Source organism: Chenopodium album, chromosome 26, assembly GCF_948465745.1.
Source record: "Chenopodium album chromosome 26, dcCheAlbu1.1, whole genome shotgun sequence".
Lineage (NCBI taxonomy): Eukaryota > Viridiplantae > Streptophyta > Magnoliopsida > Caryophyllales > Amaranthaceae > Chenopodium > Chenopodium album.
Genome location: NC_137859.1, coordinates 17,664,211 through 17,686,836, shown reverse-complemented (window position 1 = coordinate 17,686,836; position 22,626 = coordinate 17,664,211). Strand labels below are relative to the sequence as shown.

The following is a 22,626-nucleotide window of genomic DNA, read 5'->3' as shown; positions in this document are numbered from 1 at the left end:
TTGTGAGGGCGAAGCTCGCTTCAAGGGTATGATTAATTATTTATGCTTTATGGTTTTATTAATTAAGAGTGGTTCCTTGGGCCGGGGTTGTTTCCGCGGTGTGTCGGACTCACCAAACCCCAACAGTCGGCACACTTTGGAGTTTGTGGTTATGTCGAAACTCCAGAATATTTAGGGAATCTTCTGCTTCCTAGCCCTTTGATTCACAGTTTGCAGAGGTCATGGACACTTCAGTCTTTGTATCCTCGACAGATTCGGCTAATACCCTTAATATTGTACGAGATGGCGTAGGTGCCTCTCCTCCGCCAAGGTTTTACACAGCTCAGCTTGGTCAGAGTAACCAAGGGGGTACTTTACAGTCACTACAAGTTGGTGGTGCTTGGTTCCAAGACTCTCGTCATGCTGGGATGGGTTGGTGCTTGGATAATGATGACCCGTTGGATGATCAAATCATTGGAGGAAGTAACTTCGAGGTGTGTACATTAGCTTTAAATGACGAGGCTTTGGCGGCATGCTTGTATGGGCTACAATGTGCTTTTGATCGGCGGTTTCAGTTTCATTCTACCACGATTTTTACTGATTCTTATAATCTTGTTACCCTCCTTCGGGGGGATGGTCATGGTAATGTGGATTACCTCTGGCTCATCCGCAAGATTCAACTACTTGGCTCAACCTTTCAATATTGTAGCATACATAAGGCGGATCGTCCGTGCGTTCATCGAGCTCATCAAATTGCCGGTTAATTTTATTTGTTTGTATCCTTTGTCAAAAAAAGCTAGAAAGTGCACTAATGGAACGGAAGATGTCATTCAAAGTTCAATAATTTATACTTATCATTTTGATTATAAAGCAACACTATTGAAATGGTAGAATTGCATTTAATTCTTCTATGGAAAAAATACTGAGAAATTACAAAATGCCCATCAATGCAAAAGAGGATAACATATAATTAAAAATTAAAAAAAATAACACAAGATAAGTTGAATGAAAAACAATAACAATATCAATATAGAAGGAAACATCATAAGCATTAGCCTTCAGGCGACATCAGCAGGAACCACACTCCTTTGCCATTGCATATTTCAATACCTCAAAACTACAAAGGGCAAACCTCTGGCAGTGAGAAGAGGTAGATTAATTCAAGTAACACCAAAAGTCTCAGAATAATATAATTTCAAACAACATTATGCAAACAAATGAGTAATGACTAACCAATAAACACTAAATAGTGTTCAACAACCAGCGAGAGCAGCAACTTTCAATTTGATACGATTTTGAGGAGCTCAATATCAAACAATAGTGTCTTATCTATAAGTCCCTGGTTCCGCAACACAAAATCCAATGCCCTTTGCCCCTGTGGATATAATTTCGTCACTACTTACATTAGAATGAACAACGAAATGAAATTGTTGACGTCCTACATACCGAGAACGTTGTTGGCTTAGGTCCCTTCTTGTTGTAGTCATTGTCAGGGTATCCCAGTTCTGGAGGTACTATAACCCTGCATCATCCGAGAAATCCAACTGCCCTTTGTCAACTTACAAAATTCCACTCTTGAAATTATTGCAATATAGAGAAATCCAACGAGCAACAAATGGCTATATCAGTCTACATTAGTTGTTAAAATTACAGATCTATATGTTCAACTGAATTTCTCCTTAGCAACAAAGGATAGCTTAAATACTCTTTCCGTATCACAATATTTCTCTTTTTTTCACACAAGGATGTTAGTAGGAGATCAAACTTTAGTATATAATTCAAAGCTAGCTTTCTTGTCACAAACTTTGTGATACCAGAAAGAGTATCCTTTGCCAGAAACTGAATACCTTCTAATTCCACCCAATGACATGCCCAAGACAGCTTCCTCGAATGCTGGGATAACCTGCATGTTCATGTCAGGTATCAGCTTCGTCAAACACCTTCCAATCAAATCACGATCACCATGAAATGGCAATGAAAGAAGATTAAGCCTCTATATTCAAATTTAAATATATCTGTCATCCATTTTATGCCCATCACTCTTATGTGCAATATTTTGTTAGTTAATTAGGCTAAGACAAAAACATCCATCTAACGTAACTAAAAACATTTTCAACAACAATTTGAACCAGGTCGAACCACCCTTACAACCAATTCAGGTCTATGAGAGAAGAAAGAACAGCAAGCCAAAAGGTTCATGATCAGTAGCAGCAGAAAGAGGAAGAGGGCAAAATTATTAATGAAGCACTTGGAGGAATGGTAACTGATGTTCTGTTTTTGTAGGCCACAATGGCAGTACAAGACAAATCTCTTTATTATTAGAGTAATTTTTGTATCGCTGAATGCTTAGTATATAATGTAGTGGCAATGGAATAGTAGTCTATTATGTGATTTGTGAGATCAGTCTAGTGGAGAGAAAAGCAGCCTCAAGCAATATTTCTTGCATCCGTTAGTTTTTCAATCAACTACAAGCTTTCACCTTAATATGTGTTCTTGTGTCTTAAACATTGCATCTGATTTTCCTAGTCTATAGCAAGTCTATAACCCATTTTTACACCAGTTAGACAAGCCTAAAGCTCAGCATGTACTACTAGCCTAAACTAGTGGAGATGCTGATTCAGAGTATATCTGTTTCAATTGTTTGCCCCTTAGGTAATGATTGATTGATTGTTAGTCTTGGACCAAAATTTTGCAAGTGGATGGGCGTATATATATATACATATATATATATATATATATATATATATATATATACACATATATATATATACATAGTATATGTATATATGTGTATATATATATATGTATATATATATACATGTGTATATATATATATATGTGTATATATATATATATATGTGTATATATATATGTATATATATATATGTATATATATATATATATATATATATATATATATATATATATATATACATATATATATATGAAAGTGAGATTCATGGTGTGGACATTATACTATGTAAGACAATGGGATGATTTTTAAGAAATGGCCAAAAATGTACTATGGAGCAAACAAATAGGGTGGGGGAAACTCCGAAACTATATAAGAAAATGGGATAATCTTTAAGGAACGGCCCAAAATGTACAACGGGGAAAACAAATACGGTCGAAGGGGGGGGGGGAGATTGAGTGTGTTGTATATCTATAGTAATATATAAAGAGAAAGGGCATCTTGGGTGATAAATTTCACTATCCCCAAATTGCCCTTCTCAATTTACAAAATTACCTCTCCTATTCCCAATTTCAAAATTAAATAATAAATTTTATTTTGACAAAAAAAAAATAAAAAAAAAAACAAAAAAAAAAACAAAAAAAAAAAAAAAAAAAAAAAAAAAAAACTACTCTTGTCATTGAAAAAATTGCTCTATTTCACGTTGAAAAAAACAAAACAATTCTCTATCATAACTACTCTTCCACGTTAAACAACCAGTTAGCTTTTAAAAAAAAATATCAACAGGCAAATTTGCAAAGATATGCATGTTATCCCAGTATTTGAGTTTTTTTCTTTTTTTTTTTTTTTTTTTTTTCCTCTAAACAAATTTTTTCAAAATTATTATTAGCTTCATTCCTCAAAATTTATAATACCATATGTTCTTTTTAATAATACAAGCAGGCACACGCTACGCGTGTAACATATAAAAATAAAAAATTTAGCTTTTATATAATAAAGACAGCAGACCTTTGCTGTTTGGAGTTATGCAACGATGTTATTTTAAAATAAACATATTTAATGCAGTCAACAGGAAATGGAATGAACATATGATATGCGTCTTTCCTTCCATACATCACTGTTTGAAATAAGGAAATAGTCACATACCTCTTGGGATCCTATTTTGAATTTGAAGAATTCCTTGTCATCGCCCTACATATCAAAAGACCAAACAGTCACAAACTGTTTTTAGTCGCACCAACAAGATAACAAGTATAGAGGATAAAGGCATATTATTAGCAGAGTAATACCTCAAAGGACCCACCCTTTGTCTTATTACGAGCTTCAAATATACGTCCATAATATCCTATTGTGTACCCATCCCAATCAACCTGAATACTTTCATAATTAAAATGTTAAATAGATTCTCATACAACAAAAACAACAAATAGAAATTAGTTGAGTGAACAAAATTGTTCGTTCAACTTGATTGACAAAGCTCTCACAACATACTCTATAACTCTATACACGGTGTAATGAACACCAAAAACCAATTAAGGGCTAGAAAGATATGTATGCATTAAATCTATATACATGAAAAACTGAAGCAAATTGAGCAAGTTCATGTTGGATATGGATGACCCACCACCACAGTCTCCCCAATCTTAGGGGTTGGACCAGTTCCTTTTCTCAAGTCCTGGAGTGCAAAACATAAAATGGTTAAGAAAAATGATCATGTACACGTGGGCACATGTTAATGTATGAAGATGGACAGAATAACCTAACCTTAAACTGGAGACCACTTTCAGTTTCGATATAGTCAGGATAACGCATCTTGGTCTTTCCATAATCTTTTCCCCTGAGCGCAGGCACTGAAATTCAAACATATAAAGACAACCACTGTGACACCTAGAGAGATCAAAATAAGTGGCCTCCAAATTCACTGCCAGTAAGTTGCACACAGACTAGGATCAACACCACATATGCCTCTTTAAGAATTTTAGAGTCTCACTCCTTTGAAGAGATGGGGAAGGTTTATCCTACAAGCATATAGCAAAGAGGTTATTTTCATTCAATAATTAATTATGTTTTCTCTTTCCTATGCTGGTAGAGCTCAGCTTGTTAATTCTGTCCTCCTTTCTCTTCACATGTATTGGGCTACTATTTTTATTATTCCCAAAACTGTGTTGGATGGAGTAGCTGCAATCTGCAGAAACTACCTTTGGGATGGGAAGCCTGTTTACTCTAGAGCTCCACCTATTGCCTGGGAAATAGTATGTAGGAGCAAGAAACAAGGGGGCTTAGGAATCCATGACTGTCACTTATGGATTATTGCTGCTATTGGCAAGAATATCTGGAACATTGCCCAAAAGATAGTCTTCGGCTTAAGTGGGTGAATGGTTTGTACTTAAAGGATAAAACTTGGAAGAGATTCCAGTACCCTGCTAGCTGGAATTGGAAGCAGATTTGGAAGATAAAAGATGTTATGAAATCTGGTTATATTGGTGACAGATGGGTTGCTGATCCTAAAGGCTATTCAATAGCTAGTGGCTATAGTTGGCTTAAGCAGCAGCATGAGGAAGATAGTTGGAGTGCCTGTGTTTGAAATAGATTGAATATCCTCCAGCATCGATTTATTTGCTGGTTTAATATGTGGAGAAGTCATCTCTAATGATACTTGTCCATTATGTGAAAATGGAGTGGAAATTGTTGATCATCTTTTCTTTGACTGTCATTATAGTAAGATGTGTTGTGTAGAGCTGCAGAAAAAGCTTGGACAACATGATTCGTTCTTCACTGGAGGACTGTAATAAGAAGCTGCTAGCTACTAAAGGGAGATTTAAGAGGCAAGTTCTTCAAAGCTGCTATATTGCCTGCTATATTGCATCTGGAGACAGAGAAACAAAGTGGAGTGGGATAAATGCTTGCTGAAACCTGAGAAGCTTATCAGGGGGCTTTTTGCTGATCTTTTCTATAGAATTTCTCGTGGAATGCCAGCTAAGACTAGCAGAAGAAATCAGAACTGGTTTAGGGAAATGTTCTTGATGTAATTTTCTTTGTTTTGGTGTAGTTTGAGTTTTCTAGTGTTGTAAGGGTGTGCTATTCATTGTGTGTAGTGTTGCAGTCTTCTTTGGACTGTTTAGGGTGTAATTTCGTTTTTTTTTTTTTTTTTTTTGAACTTTGTTTAGGGTGTAATTGTTGATTCTTTTAATGCATGTATAAATTTCACCTTTTTACAGAAAAAAAAAATAGTTATGTTTGGTCTTCTGATTGTTTACATTAATAGATCAACCCAAGCGTTTTATGAGCCTCCCCCCCCCCCCCCCCCAAAACCCTTTTATTTAAAATTTTAAAAAAGGACAATGTTATCAAGCCACCCAAGTCACTTCCTCCGTTCCATAATTAGCTGACACGCATCTCTTTCGGAGTTTTTTTTTTTTTACATTTTTCTATTTTAGGCCTCTCTCTCTCTCGCACGCGTACCACGGTAGCCCCTTCCTTCCCTTGTTCTCAAGCTGATAAAGGACAACAGGAGAGTCATCCCCAAAAGCTAGCTCAAAAGGAGGAGAGCCCATTGTCCTATATAACCCCCACATCAGCACCCCATGTGACCAATGTGGGACTCAAATCCCATAACTTGCAATGGATCGTAACATCCATCCCTCTTCGTAGGCTACATGCCCTCATGTGGCAAACTTTGCGCTAGGCAGAAGGAGGGAGAACAAAAGAGAAGTTTCCTAGCCCCAACAAGCACCGACGTCCCTCCATTTGTCACCTGTGCACTAAAGGAGCGATTGTCTGCTCAAATACCATTGATACATGACAATAGGAGAGTCATCCCCAAAACCTAGCTCGAGGAAAATAAGAGCCCATCGTCCTATATGTAGCAAAATATGTTTGTGTTAGATGATAGATGGTGGGAATTTTCTGTTTCCTTTTTTTTCCCTGTATAGATAGGTACAAAGGTGATGAGGATTTGGATGGAGATGAAAGAAAGATGAGATAATATTGTGTGGTAATGGGAGAATCCATCACCTTTTTTATTTTTATTTTTTCTATGTGTGTTTAGATCTTGTATTATTCTTTTATGTTTTAGGTAGTGTTCTTTGAGTTTGTGTTTAATTATTTTGATTAATTTTTTCCTTAATTTTAGGAAAATTCTACTATGGTCCCCTTTATTTGGACCACCAATATACTTAATTATCATTGGTCAATTTCTTTTTTTTTTTTTTTTACCTTGGTCAAACCTTGATTTTGGTATTTACCTTTTTTAATTCATTTTTTATTTTCCAAAATTTAATTACCGAATTTACAAAAATCATTTTAATTACATTTTCGAAATTTATTATTAAAATCAGATTTTAATTAAATCAAAAAAACAATTAAATAAAAAAACGATTAAATTAAAAAGTATCAAAATCAAAAAATTGTTCATCAATGTTCTTCAAGTGTTTTCATCCATGGATAAGATTAAACACGAACACATTATCTATGTCCATTAAATTCACTCGCGCATCAAAAGCGATTTACAATATGGCTCGATTTAAAAAGCAAATGTGAAATTTTAATATACAAGATTTAAAAAGCAAATGTGAAATTTTAATACACAAAAAATTTGGGATCTTTGCAAATATGGGCAGCGATGAAAATCCAAAAATAATAGGTTTGGATTGTACAATATCAGTCAAAGTTTGCAAAAACGATGATTTTATGTAATCGAAATCACAATTTTTAAATTTTACGATAATCGGGGTTTGTCATGAACATCTGAAAAATATACCGCATCATTTTTTTGGTCAAAACCTTGTTTGATCCAAAAAACACGAAAAACGAATTTAAAACTTGTTTGTGTAAAATGTTTTACCCCAAAAAAGGATAGGACATTACCTTTTATGAAAATTGTAATTACTAACAACATATGACATTAGGTTCTTTTGGACATTACCCATTATTGATTTATAATTCACTAATATTTTGTTATGTTCTTTTTTGGTACGGAGTAGTAAATATGAATGTGGTTTTCACTGGTATCATGTTAACTAGGTTTGGTATAAATGATAACTAATATATATTTACTATTGTGGTTTGCTTTATGTATGCATATGCTATAAAAAATATTATGGAATCAATATCTTTTAACATTAGAAATATTATTTAAAAAACATTTTAATCACCAACTATAATTAGGATAATTTCCTAATTTCTTATCTTGTAATTATTGTATGGAAGGTTTTAAAATCAGTATAATTTTCAAAATTCAAAAGATTATATTCTAATATTTTCTAAATTTTAGAATATATATATCTTACTGATTTTGTCGACATATCCTATGATTTTGTAAAATTATTGATTTTTATCATGCCTAAAATTATGATAATATATATCTTTAATAATGCAATAAACATAAAATGTTTGATAAACAATCGTGTAAAATGAATTTAAAAAGAGGATAAATTTGGTAAATAGAATATTAATAAAGCTTAGGATAACAGCTGATTTACTTACACTCAAATTTAAGATTTTTCTAAGATTTTGTTATTTCTTCACGCAATTCGTTTAATAGAATATTAACAAAATCTTAAGATAATAACTTGCGTACTTTCTATCAAAAAAAGATAAAATTAGGAAAATACCATAATTTAATTAAGGTTTATTATGATTTAAAATCTATCTTATTTTTTTTTAAGGAAATACTTTAAGTCTTTTTTTTCTAAAATAAGATCATATTTTCAAAAAAAAAAAAAATATTTGACATGCATATCGTAAAATAAAATCAAATGTTTGTTTCCCTCAACTCCACATCAAAAAAATCATAAAGTTGAAATCTTTACAATATCCAAAATACATATCGTCATTCGTCAAACTCAATAAACTTTCTTTTTTAAATAATAACCAAAGTACACATAAGTTAATTCCTGAGCTATAAACAGATCACAAAATTCACACTTGTATTCTACGTATCAAACAAGGTTTATAAGAAGAAAATTAAAAAAATAATAATAATAAATAAATAATAAATAAAAAATTGCATCTTCTTCCTCTAATCCATTTGCTCATTATATATCTTTGTATCCTAAAATTGCGTCTTCTTCCTTTGATCGATTTGCTTAGGTTTGGACATTAATTTTGTTTTTTGGTTTGTGTAATTTGAAATTTTGTTCTATAAGGTAAAAAATCACGTATTTAAAGCAACCTATCAAAATTGAAATTTAGATAAACACTGGAATGTGTTAGATTTAAGATCTATTTGGAGATTATTGTCTATATGATGGTTGTTGATACATCAGTTATCCCATATAAATTGTCGTCCAAATCTTTTTCAAATATTTTTTTAATAATATCTAACGTACTATTTAAGAAATAAATCAATGATATACAATAATGTTGTTATCAGTTATTTTTTGTGGCACATAAAATATAGACTATAAATTAAAAAATAAAACTAAACTAATCAAAAAAAGATACTCGTAAAGTCGTAGTACTAACCATTGGGTAAAAAACTAGATATAAAAAATTACGTTTAACATGTAACACTATTTTGACAAATAGGAAAAATAATATTTTCAATTATCATTAATATAACTAGAATACGTGTATATACAAAACATAAGCATGATATGTCCTAATTATAAGGAATACAACTAGCAATAGTAGCATATATTTAGCATAAATATAAGGGGTTGAATATTGGCTTTCCTAATTAATAAATGCAAAAATATATTTACTATATTAAACAATTTTTCAATGTATTCTTTCAAAAAAAGAGAAAAAAAAAAAAAAAAAAAAAAAAAAAAAAAAAAAAAAAAAAGTTTGCCATGTAATTGCTCACCTCCACGTTTTTTTTCATTTGGTTATTATATGGGATTCGTCCAATATTAGGATATGACATTACTTATATATTTAGAATTGGTCTTAATCTCCTTAATTATTGTAAAATTATAATAATAATCAAAGACGGTTCATTATTTTAATTAATAACAAACTAGTATCCAAGTAATCCAACAATTGGGCCACATGATAGATAAGAAGATAATCATCTAATTTGGCAATTAGGTTGCCATTAGAATATCTCTAAAGGTGGTTTGATTTAGAGTTAATTTAATTTTGAGGAATATGCATACAGAAATTAAACCATAATAGCTGATATATAACTAATCATTGATATCAAACTTGGTATATGTACATTGTGACTTGGCTAGTAAATGAGGATTGAAAACTATATCCAAAATAACGGCCAAAATAACGTATGGTCGTAGAGCAAATAAACAATAATATTGCGTTTTATAGGTAATGTCCTATTAACATTTGGGTTAATGCCTTATATGCAAACAGAATTGAAAACTATATCTTTTTTTTTTCAGATCAAACAAGTATTCCAAAACAAAAATCGTTGTCTTCTCCAATTTGCTCACAAACCCAGATTTCGAAAAATTGTTAATTTTTTTTTATTTTCGCATACATGTCACATTTTTTACATCCCTTGTTTGCGATTATCCAATTAACATATATTGTTTTAGGATTAAAAACAATCCCAAATTCACACATGAATCCAAATTTCGAATGAACTTTTCACATATAATATGTAAATCGATGCATATTTTTAATTTTCATTGATATGCGAGTGTATTTACGGGACAAAGATTACCATAATGGTGGTTAATCTCATCCATGAATGAACAAATTTCTTGAAGAACAATGATGAATAATGAAGAACATTGATGAACAATTTTTTTATTTTGATTTTTTAAATTTAATGTTATTTTTTTATTTAATTTAAAACTGATTTTAATAAATAAATTTTGAAAATTATAAAATAATTTTCACAAATTCAGTAATTATATTTTGGAAAATAAAAAAAGAACTAAAAAAGAAAAATACTAAAATTAAGGTTTGACCAAGCTTTAAAAAAGTAAAAAATCGACCAACGATAATTAAGGGTAGTCCAAATAAAGTGGACCAAAGTAGAAACGTCCTTATTTTTAAGGTTGTTATGGAGTGACGGAGAAAGTTCCGCACTACTAAGTAGGTGGTGGTGTCATAACAAGCGGTGTTGAGTTTTTCAATGATGGCATAGGTTGCAATAGTGGTTATGTCGACTACAATGTTAGCAAGGGTGGTCCTAAGGAAGTTGGTTGACGTGGTTGTTCTGACATGGAGAAAAGTAGGAGGTTAGTGCGTAGGGGTGGGTTTTATATAAAGGGTATTATTGTATTTAATCTTTACATCTCACCCTCCTAAATATGTGTGTCTAGATGAAGTGTATCATGTGTCAATTAATAAGAAATGGAGAAAATGCATATTAAACTACCAAGTAAGCCCTTAATGTAAACGACTCCTCTAATTTATGTTTTTTTTTTTTTTTTTTACTTTTTTTTTTTTTTTTTGACAAATTCTAATTTAGGCTGTTACTAAAAAAACACACTTACAAAATCAGAGAAGTTTGTCAAGTTTCATAGAAACTTAACTGTCTGCAAATCCAGAGCCTGAAGAAGCAGCTATAGAAGGAGGTGCTGATAAGAAGGAAGCAGCGTTCAAAAAGCCAGCAATGTATCCAACTGATGACAACAGGACTTGCCTTCGATTGGTCAACTCTACTCTTCTGCAATCATTATCCCCTTCTCTTTTACCTATCCTCTTCCCAAGAAAATATTATATTGTATAAAAATCTAAGCTCTTCATAATATATGCAGATTGCTTTAAAGCCTCCCAGTTACAACTTACAAATTAAATTGAGGGAATTAGAAAAGGGAGCACAATCAAATCTCCACAACCACTTCTGGAACAACTTCTGGAAGAAACAAAAAGAAGAAAAATATTATCACAACTTACACCCACATAAAAAATAATAATAATAATAAATAAATAATAATAATAATAATAATAATAAAAAAAGGACCAGGTAACAGATGATTAATCATAATTCTACATGTGCAAACCCAGTAACAAAGATTTGTGTTATGAATAAAACCATTATAACTTAACAATATGTACCTAACAGCTATAGGACATGTACCTCATAGATTCATGACATGTACTTAAATTCTAGCTCACTGAGTCACTGATTACAAGTCTCCAGTCAGAGATATGTAGTTAGCTCCTAATGTACCCGAGGGTGCACCGGTCAGAAGAGTGGGACCATGGAGGGCTTAAACGAGGGAGAGTGAGACCGAAAATGACTTGGTTGGAAGGAGTCAGGAAGGATATGAGGTATATGGATTTGCATGAGGATGAAGCATTGGACCGTAAGAGATGGAGGAGGAAGATTTATGTCGATGACTACACGGAATAATCAAATTTGGTTCATGTTAGCCAACCCCACTTATGGGATTAAGGCTTTGATTGATTGATTTAAAAAAATCAATTTGCACCTAAAAATCTGACTAGTTGAGAAGCACTATTTCTACAAGCTAATCGTACGCCAGATTTGCACCAAATTGTAAAAATAGTAAACCAACATAAATATGGTTACAACTATACATTGATGATTATAATTACTTCGTATATTATTACATGAGAAGTTCCTGTTATAGAGGAATATCCGAAGATTATCAAGAGACATTGAGCATATATATTTTAAAAGCTAATTGTAAGCCAGATTTGGACCAAATTTTAAAATAGTAAACCAACATAAATATTGTTAAAACTTAAAACTATACATTGATGATTATATAATTACTTCGATAAATGATTGCACATCCTTATTTTAAGTGGCGTCAAGCTCATTAAGGCTCAAAGATTTTCTCGAAGGAGATGCAAGGTTAAAAAATCAGTATAATGGGAAAGAGGTTTTGACTTAGCCGAAAAGGTTTAGGAAAAAAAAAGATCAATCCACACATAATTTTCTATTGAGATTAAAGACATTTCTGTCTATTTAACGTATTGTATGGTAGGAGTGAAACATTATTTTAGTAAGAAAGAACGTTTAAAAGGATGCAAATAAAATCTTGAATTGTAACGTTTCTTATAAGCACATCCAAACTAGGGTAGCCATACATTTAAAAAATAAAAATAAATAAAAAAAAAAAAATATTTAAATAAATTAATTAATTAAAAAAAAAAAAACCCCTAAAAAAATAGATATTTTCCGCCAAAGAAGCTGATGTGTTTTGGGGACAAACCACTACCTCAGCACCAAAGAATTCCCCACTAATGCTGAAAGCTTTGGGGTGGGCCAATAGCCAATGTTAGAAAAATAATTTATACACCTATTGAAATTGTCCCATTTAAGTGTACACTTCTTGCGTATCACTAGTTCCTTAGGGACCTCTTTGGTTGGCTTCACCCACAAGATCCATCACCAAATTCTATAACTATTACTGCATTTCATAGTTTGTTATAGCCAGTAAGTAATATGGAACCCTTGAATTTCATAAATTTCCATGTAATGTCCTGTATGATTACACAAGTTTTAGTATTAACACTCACATTGACACTAGGTCCCCATCACTAAACTTAGAGCAATCAGCAATATTCTCTCATGGTAATCCAATTACACCCCCACCCCCAAAAGTCCCTAATAAAGCTGATACCCCCTTTGTGAGGGGGCACCCCTTCTCCTGAAGTTACGGGGCTATTTTGCCGAGTTCCTCAGAGATAGTTGTCTCGCGCCCTTACGGGGCTATTTTGTCGAGTTCCTCATAGAGAGTTGTCTCGTGCCCCTAGGTATTCTCTACCTACCTACCTGAGTCGGTTTCGGGTACAGGTACCCTTTCGTTGAAGGTCGTTCGAGCTTTTTCTAGGAGTATGGCATGGGTTACTTCAGCGCGCCTGGTGCTATGAAAAACAGGGTCACCTTGCGTCCTTGATCCGATAACCATCTTTCGGCTAACCTAGCCTCCTCCGTCCCTCAGGAACAATAAGGGGTATTATAGGAATCGGTTTTTTGGTTTTTTTAAATCCCTGAGTTTTCCTAAAATGACTTGGTTAGAAAGAGTTAGAAAGAAAATGAAGTATATGGATGTGCATGAGGAAGAGGCATTGAATCGTAAGGGATGGAAGAGGAGGATCTTAGTTGATGATTAAACAGAATAATCAAATTTGGTTTACGTAGCCAACCCCTCCTACGGGATTAAGGCTTTGATTTCCTAAGTCAACTGTTTTTTTTTTTAAGTGCCCCATTTCCTTTTCAGGACATCTCTTGTTTTATACTACGTATTATATCTCTCTTTTCGCATGGTCCTCACTCCTACATTTTATTATTTTTCTCCTCTCCCATCTCTTACACAATATTTTACTTCATTCAACTCACCTTCTGTTCTTGTGTTCTTGTTGATTATGATTACTCTTTACACATAATTCATTTACTTCAAAAATGTATTTTTTCATGTAGACAACCTTTTGCTTTAAAAGCCAAATACCAGATCTTATACTTGAAAAGATACATTTTTGAAGCAGGCTGCGCCAACAGCAAAATTTACAAACACCTCTATTACACTAAAGAGGAAGGCTAGGGGAATTGTGTACAATTTGTGCATAATAATCATTTTCTAATACCTTCCACAATTTGCATCCAATAAGTGAACATACAAAATTAACTAGCAACCTAAAAACCAAATAAATTGGGCTTAACAAATTTTAAGCCTCACTAACCCAATAAAGCCACACTTTACTCCCTAGTCTTTACCTTCCTTTTTCCTCTCCTTCAGAACGTCCTCTCCAATCCACTTCGAATTTTACTTTCTTTATTCAGAGTAACTTTTCTAGTAAGGAATCAAACAAAGAAAAACTATCGTGGTTATATGGAGTAAAATATGAAGATTAAGGGGGTCGTTTAGTTCGCACGGGGTAAAAAGAATGAAATCAACAAAGGGAGAGGAAAATAATGGAATGAAAATACCTTACTTTTTCTATGCTGTTTGTTTTAAAAACAAAGGGAAACAATCCCACCACCACACAACCAACTAATTCCTCACTTTCCACCATTTCCAAGCCACCACCCATCCACCAAGCTACTCGCCACACCTCCCCCACCATTCTCCGTCCTTCGCCAGCCCTCCCCCGCCCCTTGTCTGCTCTCCCCTCCCCCAAAAAATCTCCCTCAAACCTAAAAAACCCTAGAAACTAGTCTCACTACCCGTAAAACCCGTTGGTCGACCCTCCCCCACCCTGGGAGAAGGGTTTTCTTAGGTTTTTACGAGGATGGGGAAAGGGTTTCGGGAGTGCAGATGGCTGGCAAGGGGAGTGGAGGTGCGGCGAGGGGTGGGGGAGAGGCGAAAAGTGGTGACGTGGCTGGCCATGGTGCGGTGGTGCGGGTTTCAGGTGATTTTGGTAGGTAGGAGGGTCGTGGTATGGTGGTATAGTGGTGGCTAAGGAATAGGAGGGGAAATACCTAGGAGGGTGGGGAATAACCTTAGAAGGACCTGGGGGAATGAAGAGTCTAAAGGGAATGGGAAAAAAGGCCTAACAAACAACAACAACAAAGGGAACGAGGGTAGTTGATTCTCATTCCCTTTGATGAATATCCTCAAGCAAATGGCCCCTAAGTCTATAGTATGAATTAATCTTAATAGGTGGAACTGGAACATCAAATATATGGAATAAAGCTGTTGTGTGTAAGTTACTTTGGGTTTATTATTGTAAGGAAGACAAGCTTTAGTGCGCGGTGGATGCATGTTATATGAAACACAGGGAATGGTCTTGCTCTTAACTTTTCAGTAAGTTTGTCACGGGCTTTGAGGAAAATATTTGGATGCGCACATCTAATTCTTAATGCTGGCAGTTGGGATGGATTTCTTAAAAATGGATCATATTCTGTTAAGAAAATGTATTAACATCTTAATGGTTCTCATCCTAAGGTGTGTCGGAGCAAAGTTCTTTGTAACAGTCAAGCAATTCCCAGGAGCTTGTTTATAACCTCATTGACCCTATAGGGAAGATTGCCAACACTGAATAGACTGTTTACTAGAATTTATGGTCTCCTCTGTTATTTGCAAGTGGTGTAACAGTGGAAATGAATCAGTGGAGCATTTGTTTGTCAGTGTAATTATTCCTCCTAGGTCTGGAGTCTGGTGCTGCAGACTTTGAATTTTCATAGAAGACCTGATTCTTTTACCAGGGAGTTTGATTGGGCCATCAAATGTGGCAAAAAAAACGTACTGTCAAGCATAAGCTTTTTCTGATGTTCTTTGCAGAATGCATTTATCAGATTTATGCAATTTGGCTTTAAAGGAATTATCTCATTTTTATCCAGAAATGCAGGACTCTTCTGTGTTATTCCATGATATTAGCTTTAAGGTAGCTAGTAGGTGCTCTGATGTTCAGAGATATTATTTGGTTGAGCTTTGCTGAAAGTAGAGGCTTGGTTGCTTTTTCATTTTTCTCCTTTGGTGTGTTAGGTTTCTTCTGAGACGGTTTGTGCCAGTTGATTGGTTTTGTTTAGTTCTTTGTACCTTCTTTTGGTAATTTTTAAAAGTTTCTATAATTGCAACAAAAAATAAATAAATAAATAAATAATCAAATGTGAGTACGATTGCTTATAGTATTTATGGGATAGAGAGAAAAAATAAGGAATTCTTAACAAGGCCTAACAATTACATTTAGAATGTGATAGTACTTTCAATTGCAAAAATGAAATTAGTTGTTTTCATTACATATGGTTTGATAATGGGTGAGCTAACATACTCAATTTCCTTAAGTTAACCCTTTTCACCCATATATTACCTTCCTAACCCTATTATTCCTAAAACTCACCCTCCTCAATCCCAAATTTAACATAAAGGCTTCATTTTTCAATAAGACTAGATTGATAAACAATATAAGCATAATGATGATTAGACAATATGATGCTACTTTGATGAAATTTATATATCTTGATCTCGAATGAATAAAAAAATTCATATATTATACTATATTTTTATATTTCTTGGACAAATTTGGCCGTAAGTAGTGCTATGTTACTTAAAAACATATATGAGTGTCTTATGAATAATATATATCCAAAGATATTCATTGATCAACTTGTTTGAAGTCTTAACTTTCCCTGTGACCCTGTATTCATTTAAGTCAAGGGAAATGGCCTGTATTTTATTAGTGATGTAATTCGAAATGTTTAGTATTGTGATTTGTCACTTCAAATTCAAATTCAAATTTCTCACTTCAAATTCAAATCCAAATTTGGCTTCTAAAAAAAAAGGTTTAAGGTGTGTCACTTCAAATTCATCTCTATATACAGACTCCATAAGACTATTGCAAACAACCCCTTTGAGTCTTTGACCACCCCTTTTACCGCCGTATTAGCCATATTGTAAATCTAATATGAGAAAAATCCACCAGGCTGCAACAACAGCCCAATTTACAAACAACCCCATAACACAAAAGAGGAAGACTAGGGAAATTGTGTGTGAACAATTTGTATCATTTTCTAAAAGCTTCCACAATTTGCATCCAATAAGGGTCTGTTCTGTGTTCTGATTAGCTGAGCTGAACTGAATTGAATATTTTATGAGAGAAGAAAATTAAGATAAGAACTGAACTAAACTTATTGGAGCTGAGTTGAGCTGAAACTGAAGAGAATTGGCCCTAAGTCAACATGCAAGATTAACTAGCTGCCTAAAGACCAAATAAATTGAGCTCAACAAAATTTGAGCCTCACAAACCCAATAAAGCCACATTGTACTCCCTACTCTTTACCTTCCTTTTTTTTCTCGGACATCCGTCCTTTCCCTTCCACTTTGAATTTCACTTTGTATTCCCTTACTTTTCTAGTAAGGAATCAAACAAAGAAAAACTCTTGTGGTTTACATCCATGTAAAACAATATCCACCTAACATGTTTACCCCAAATCAAATAAAGCCTTCATGGAACATTAACTTCTTTTTTCCCCAAAATTCCATATACTTACTACTTCCTATATGATCAATCAAGTTAATTTCACTAAAAAATACAGGATTTTATGCATTAAAATTGCGGGTTAATCTTTAATTTAAGAAGAATTGAATCAAAAACATAGAAATTCCAAGAGTGGGTGCATCACTAATGGTAAGAAATTAAGCAAAATTATAAATTATGTACCTCTCCAAAAAGCATGTCCCTGTTTTTCCTGAGAAGCTCCAAAACCTAAACAAGAATCATCCAATAAAATCAAAATTCATAACCCAATAAAATCAAACATTAAGACATACTAGAAAGAAACAAAGAAGATAGAATTACTTTTTTAATTTGGCCAATGTATTCGAGATCCTCAGGAGTGGGTTCGGGTTCTACATCGTCTTCGTCATCCTCGAAAGCGGTAGTGGTAGCCGGAATAGCCGAGTCATCCATACCAACACCAACACGGCCGTGCTGAATTGAACGACGGTGGTTGACATGGTTGAGGGAAAGAGAGAGAATGGTGTTGGTGGTGCTGCTGCGGTTGAACAGGAGTGAGGTGGTGGTGCTACGGCAATTGTAGTGGTGTGATAAAATTGAAGAAAGTCTAGTTGAACAAGTTGAAGATGAAGAAGATGATGATGATGCTGCTGCTAATGGCAGTTGTAAGACTTGTAACTGTTGGGTTCCCATTTTCTCTCCAAGCTTATCTAGTCTGTTTTTGGTTAGGATGATCAGAATAATGGTGTGGCATTATGACATTTGTGGTCATGTGGTTTTTTTTTTAAAGGAAAGATCAATTAAGAGCATCTACAATAGCAAGCTACTCCCTCCGTCCTCGAAAGAACAATCATTTTGGGTTGGTTTCGCGGGTATTAATAAAGTTGAATACAAAAAACTAAAAATACATTGGAAAGATAAATTTACATGGCGTTTATAAAAAAAGTAGAGAGAGATAGTAATAAACTGTGTTACTCCGACACCTCCCTTGGCCTTGGGTGTCGCGTGTCGGCACAACACGACGCGCGACACGACTCCTGACACGGCTCCGGGCTAGTGTCGACTCAGGTATCGGAAAAGGTGTCTAAAACAGGTGTCGATTTCAGATAATCAAGATTTGTAAATTAAAATTTTAGGGTTTTAATTCAAAATTTTACCAAAATTTCGTGAATTGCATTTCACATACAGACAATAAAAGTATACGACTTTTGGTCGACTGGAAATTCCGATTTCAACAATGTATTTTCGGGCACATTGAACAGATCGCCGGCGAGTTGTGGTTGCCATTTATGGTGGCTCGCTATTGAATAAAAGAACAATATACCGCCTTTGAAATTAGAAAGAGAAGAGAAAGAGGGGTTTAAGGTTGAACTTTGAAGCATGCACCAGAATTAATGGAGGAGAGAAGATATAAAGGAATGCGTGGTTCTTACACCCAAGTGTACATGCACATGGTACACCTAGAATTAATTCTCAGTTGTTTGAATTTCAAATTTTGAAATTTTAATTTTATCTCCAAAATCTTATTATCCAAAATACAATATTTCATTCCCTTTCTTTAAAAAATATTCTTTTCATATTTTTTCACCAATTTAAAAAAAATATTTAATTATAATATTTATATTAGTGATTATTCCATGTACCTTTTATGAGGTTCTTTATAGGATTATATAATGTTCTTTATAAAAAAAAATATTTTTATTCTCTAAAATATTTCACCTAAAAATAACTTAAGATTTTGTTTTTAAATTTCAAATTTTAAATTAATAAATTTCATTTTCAAAATTTTAGTTTTCAATTTTTTTTTATTTCGTTCATATTTTTCACCATTAATATATATAGTTACAATATTCTTTTCAGGGTTGGTATACATAAATTTTTTGTGATGTTCAATATGTGATTTAATAATGTTCTCTATTAGAAAACATGATGTACTTTATAGTTGTTTGTAATGTACAATTATTTTTTAAAACTATATCTTTTTCCTTATGTCCATAATTATATCATATAATGATTTTTATTATATTTTTTGATAGTTTATTTTAAATGTCCATGTTCTTTGATTATAATTGCAATGTACTTTTATCGTCACATAATGTTCATTTCTTATAGTGAAATGTTCTTTGAATTTTGTGTTTGAATCGTGGTAGGTATAAAAATTATGTTCATTACATAATATTATCATGTTCTTTAAAAATATAACGGATGTTCTTTAGATCTGAAAAGAATATTGTCATCAACCTTCACGATCCTGATTTAAAAAAATATATATACGTAGTAAGTGATTATTAATATTAAAAAAACATATAGAATAAATAAATGATATATTATTTTAAAAAAATATATTATAATAATTCAAAGAACATACAGAATAAATCAAAGAACATCGAAACAAAGAACATAAAGGATTAAAATAAAGAACATTCATATAATTGTTTAATAATTATAATAACGAATATAAGTACAATTTTTAAAGAATACCATCTTCAACATTTGACAAAATATAAAGAACATCATCTTCAACCTTTGACAAAATAAAAGAACATCATGTTCAACCTTTGTCATATAGATCTCTAATTCATAAATATCAAAACTGAAAAAAAAAATATGAAATTTTACAATAATAGTGCAAAATAATAACGAAATATATAAAATCAACTAATAAGCAAAATCCTTAAATTAAAATCATAACAAATAAAATCAAATTACCTTTCCGATCCATCAATTACAATGTCCTCATAATTTGCTCTGTATTTTTCTTTACTACAAAATTCTTTGTAAACTTTGTTTACTCTTAATTCGAAATTGAAATATAGTGAAATTTAATTTTGAAAATATGTATAAATGAAAATATCACGTTGAATCCCATGAATTGTCGAAGAGATTGAATTTTTTGTTTTTTTTTAAAAATAACAAACTGACATCTTGCATATGAAATGTTAAAAACACGTCATTAAACACTAGGTGTACCATTAGCATGGTACACCCTAGTGTATTATGCAATTTTCAGATATAAAGAGAAGAGTAAAAGCTAAAAGACTGAATGAAAACTGTACGAGCAAAAGAAGACTAAAAATAAAAATATATTGGAATATGTTTACTGTTTAGATGTTCCCAGTGTATTCCCCTCAAAAAAAAGATGTTCCCAATATATTGTTTATAGGAGTTTATAGGTACTACGCAGCGGAAATAACATATATAAATCATATTCAATAAAGTACCTAATCCAAGGATCACATGCAAAACACACAAGACACATAATCATACCTTTGAAGCGTGAATTCCACGAAGCTATTCGACAGGCAAATCAAGGAGAGAATAGAGCCCCAAGTGTTGCTCCTCTACTTAGTCCACGAGATTCGAACGAGCCATCCACCAATACTAGATTGGTCGAGTGATTGAGGAAACCGCGATCACCACCTTTTCGGACAACCTACCACCGCACGAACCACCACCACCACCACCACGAGACACCACCGGCGCCTAGGAGGAGGAGAGTGACGTGAGAGAGGGAGTATGAGAGGGGGTTGGTTTTGTGTTTGCTAATTAGGGTTTGATCTAAATGATCAGTAAATTTCTTGCTTGCAAACCTAGGCACCTAGTCTATTTATAATCTTATTATAATTAGACTAGGGCACGAAGCCCAATAGCCTCTTAAAGCCCCATATGGCCGGCCACCTAGAGTGATTAGGCCCATGATGGGCCTCGTCCTCTAATGCTCGATCTAGCCCCTTTATGTGACCTTATAGGATCCGTCCAATTGGGCTTTGGCCTATTTTACTAATCCAAAGATCGTAAGTACCTCTAGCTATGGCAAAACGACGACCCAAATGTCCGGACTTAATTATCTCCATAATTTGATCCAACTATATATCTAGTAATTGCACACGATGAAGACATAATTCCTTCAATCTCCCACTTGTCTGAGACAAGGGTGCATTATTCAAATTCCTTAAGTCAATGTATATGTCGATTTGATAATAAGATTGCATCACATGTCGAGATCATATTAATCTACAAATCGTTTCTTGAAATCTGAGTTAGAATTACAAAACCAAATGATTACTGAGTAATGCATTTGAACGAGGCCACGTATTTTTCTGAATTCTCCCTCTTCAAGCGGCCATGACACATTTCCTAATTTAATAGGTAGACTCTATCCAATCTTGTAGCAATAAGCCTCCCACTCAACTTCTGAAATGACCGGGAAACACCCTTTATAATCTCCAGTTACGGGCAGACGTTTGAGTGTACCATAGCCATAACATCCATTAAATGAAATCATGTTCCACTCATGTCAAAGGAATCCACTAATATATATGGAAGCTCTATACTTGAACTTCAAAGTAGGTCAATAGTTCGATCATGCATCATTCATGCATATCCAAGTGATTGACCGAGCATCACTATGCCCCTATAGCCCATGAAACTGCGCTATCCAATCAATCTTACATGCTAGTCCATTCATTGAAATCATTTATGTCCATTTTAATGATTTCGAACTAGGAACTTAAATAATATATGAAGTTTGTTCACCTGTGGGGTTTCATTCAAAAGGTCATCAACCTAGTGAACCCATCAATTCATAATTATTTTGGACATTTTATTTAATTTCAAACCATAATTAAATAAGAGAAATAATAATTTCTGTTTTAAACATAATTCTGCAAATTGATGTATTGTCTTATGTAATATGTTTTCTCAAACATACACAACTTAAATTACATAATTTGCTTCAATCCAAGACTTTAATATGACTTTCATGCTTTAGTCTAAGGAAGGGGTTTAGTGATTTCTCACTCATAATAAAACTTTGCAGAACGTGACCTCCAGTTGGTCAATGATCTCATAACTGAGGCGATATCTCATATCCATTTGTTTGGATTTGTGATGTGACCCTGGCTCCTTTGTTCTTGGGCAAAGGTGACCCTTTAGTCATATGACATTTTAATCCGAACTTCCTCTAAAACTATCCGACTATAGCTTAATATACATATTATGACATTGAGCATGCAATAGTGCTCTGCTTTGAACTCTTCAAGCTCACTGTACTTCTCCATACTGACAAAACTGTGCATCTAGATCAAAATCTAGAGTCATCTTGCCTGTTTGGAAAAATTTGCATTCGTAAAAATTTTGACAACTTGTTTATCTTTAACACCATAAACTAG

The 22,626-nt window shown here is 33.3% G+C and overlaps 1 protein-coding gene across 2 annotated transcripts; it reads right to left on the bottom strand.

Moving 5' to 3' along the window:
* Positions 1 to 858: 858 nt before the first annotated feature.
* LOC145616484 (peptidyl-prolyl cis-trans isomerase FKBP19, chloroplastic-like) lies at positions 859 to 18,210 on the bottom strand. Of its 2 annotated transcripts, none has more exons than XM_081671213.1 (12): positions 17,798 to 18,210; positions 17,660 to 17,704; positions 11,372 to 11,438; positions 11,116 to 11,277; positions 4,436 to 4,521; positions 4,296 to 4,346; positions 3,961 to 4,041; positions 3,818 to 3,862; positions 1,827 to 1,882; positions 1,426 to 1,501; positions 1,213 to 1,354; positions 859 to 1,113 (listed from the first exon to the last, which is right to left on the bottom strand). In XM_081671213.1, the coding sequence occupies exons 1-11, from the start codon at positions 18,146 to 18,148 to the stop codon at positions 1,259 to 1,261; spliced, it is 1,116 nt and encodes a 371-aa protein (XP_081527339.1). In that variant the 5' UTR covers positions 18,149 to 18,210; the 3' UTR covers positions 859 to 1,113; positions 1,213 to 1,258. The 2 variants fall into 2 exon arrangements, with proteins under 2 accessions (XP_081527339.1, XP_081527338.1); XM_081671212.1 differs by having other exon boundaries at positions 859 to 1,096.
* Positions 18,211 to 22,626: the final 4,416 nt, after the last annotated feature.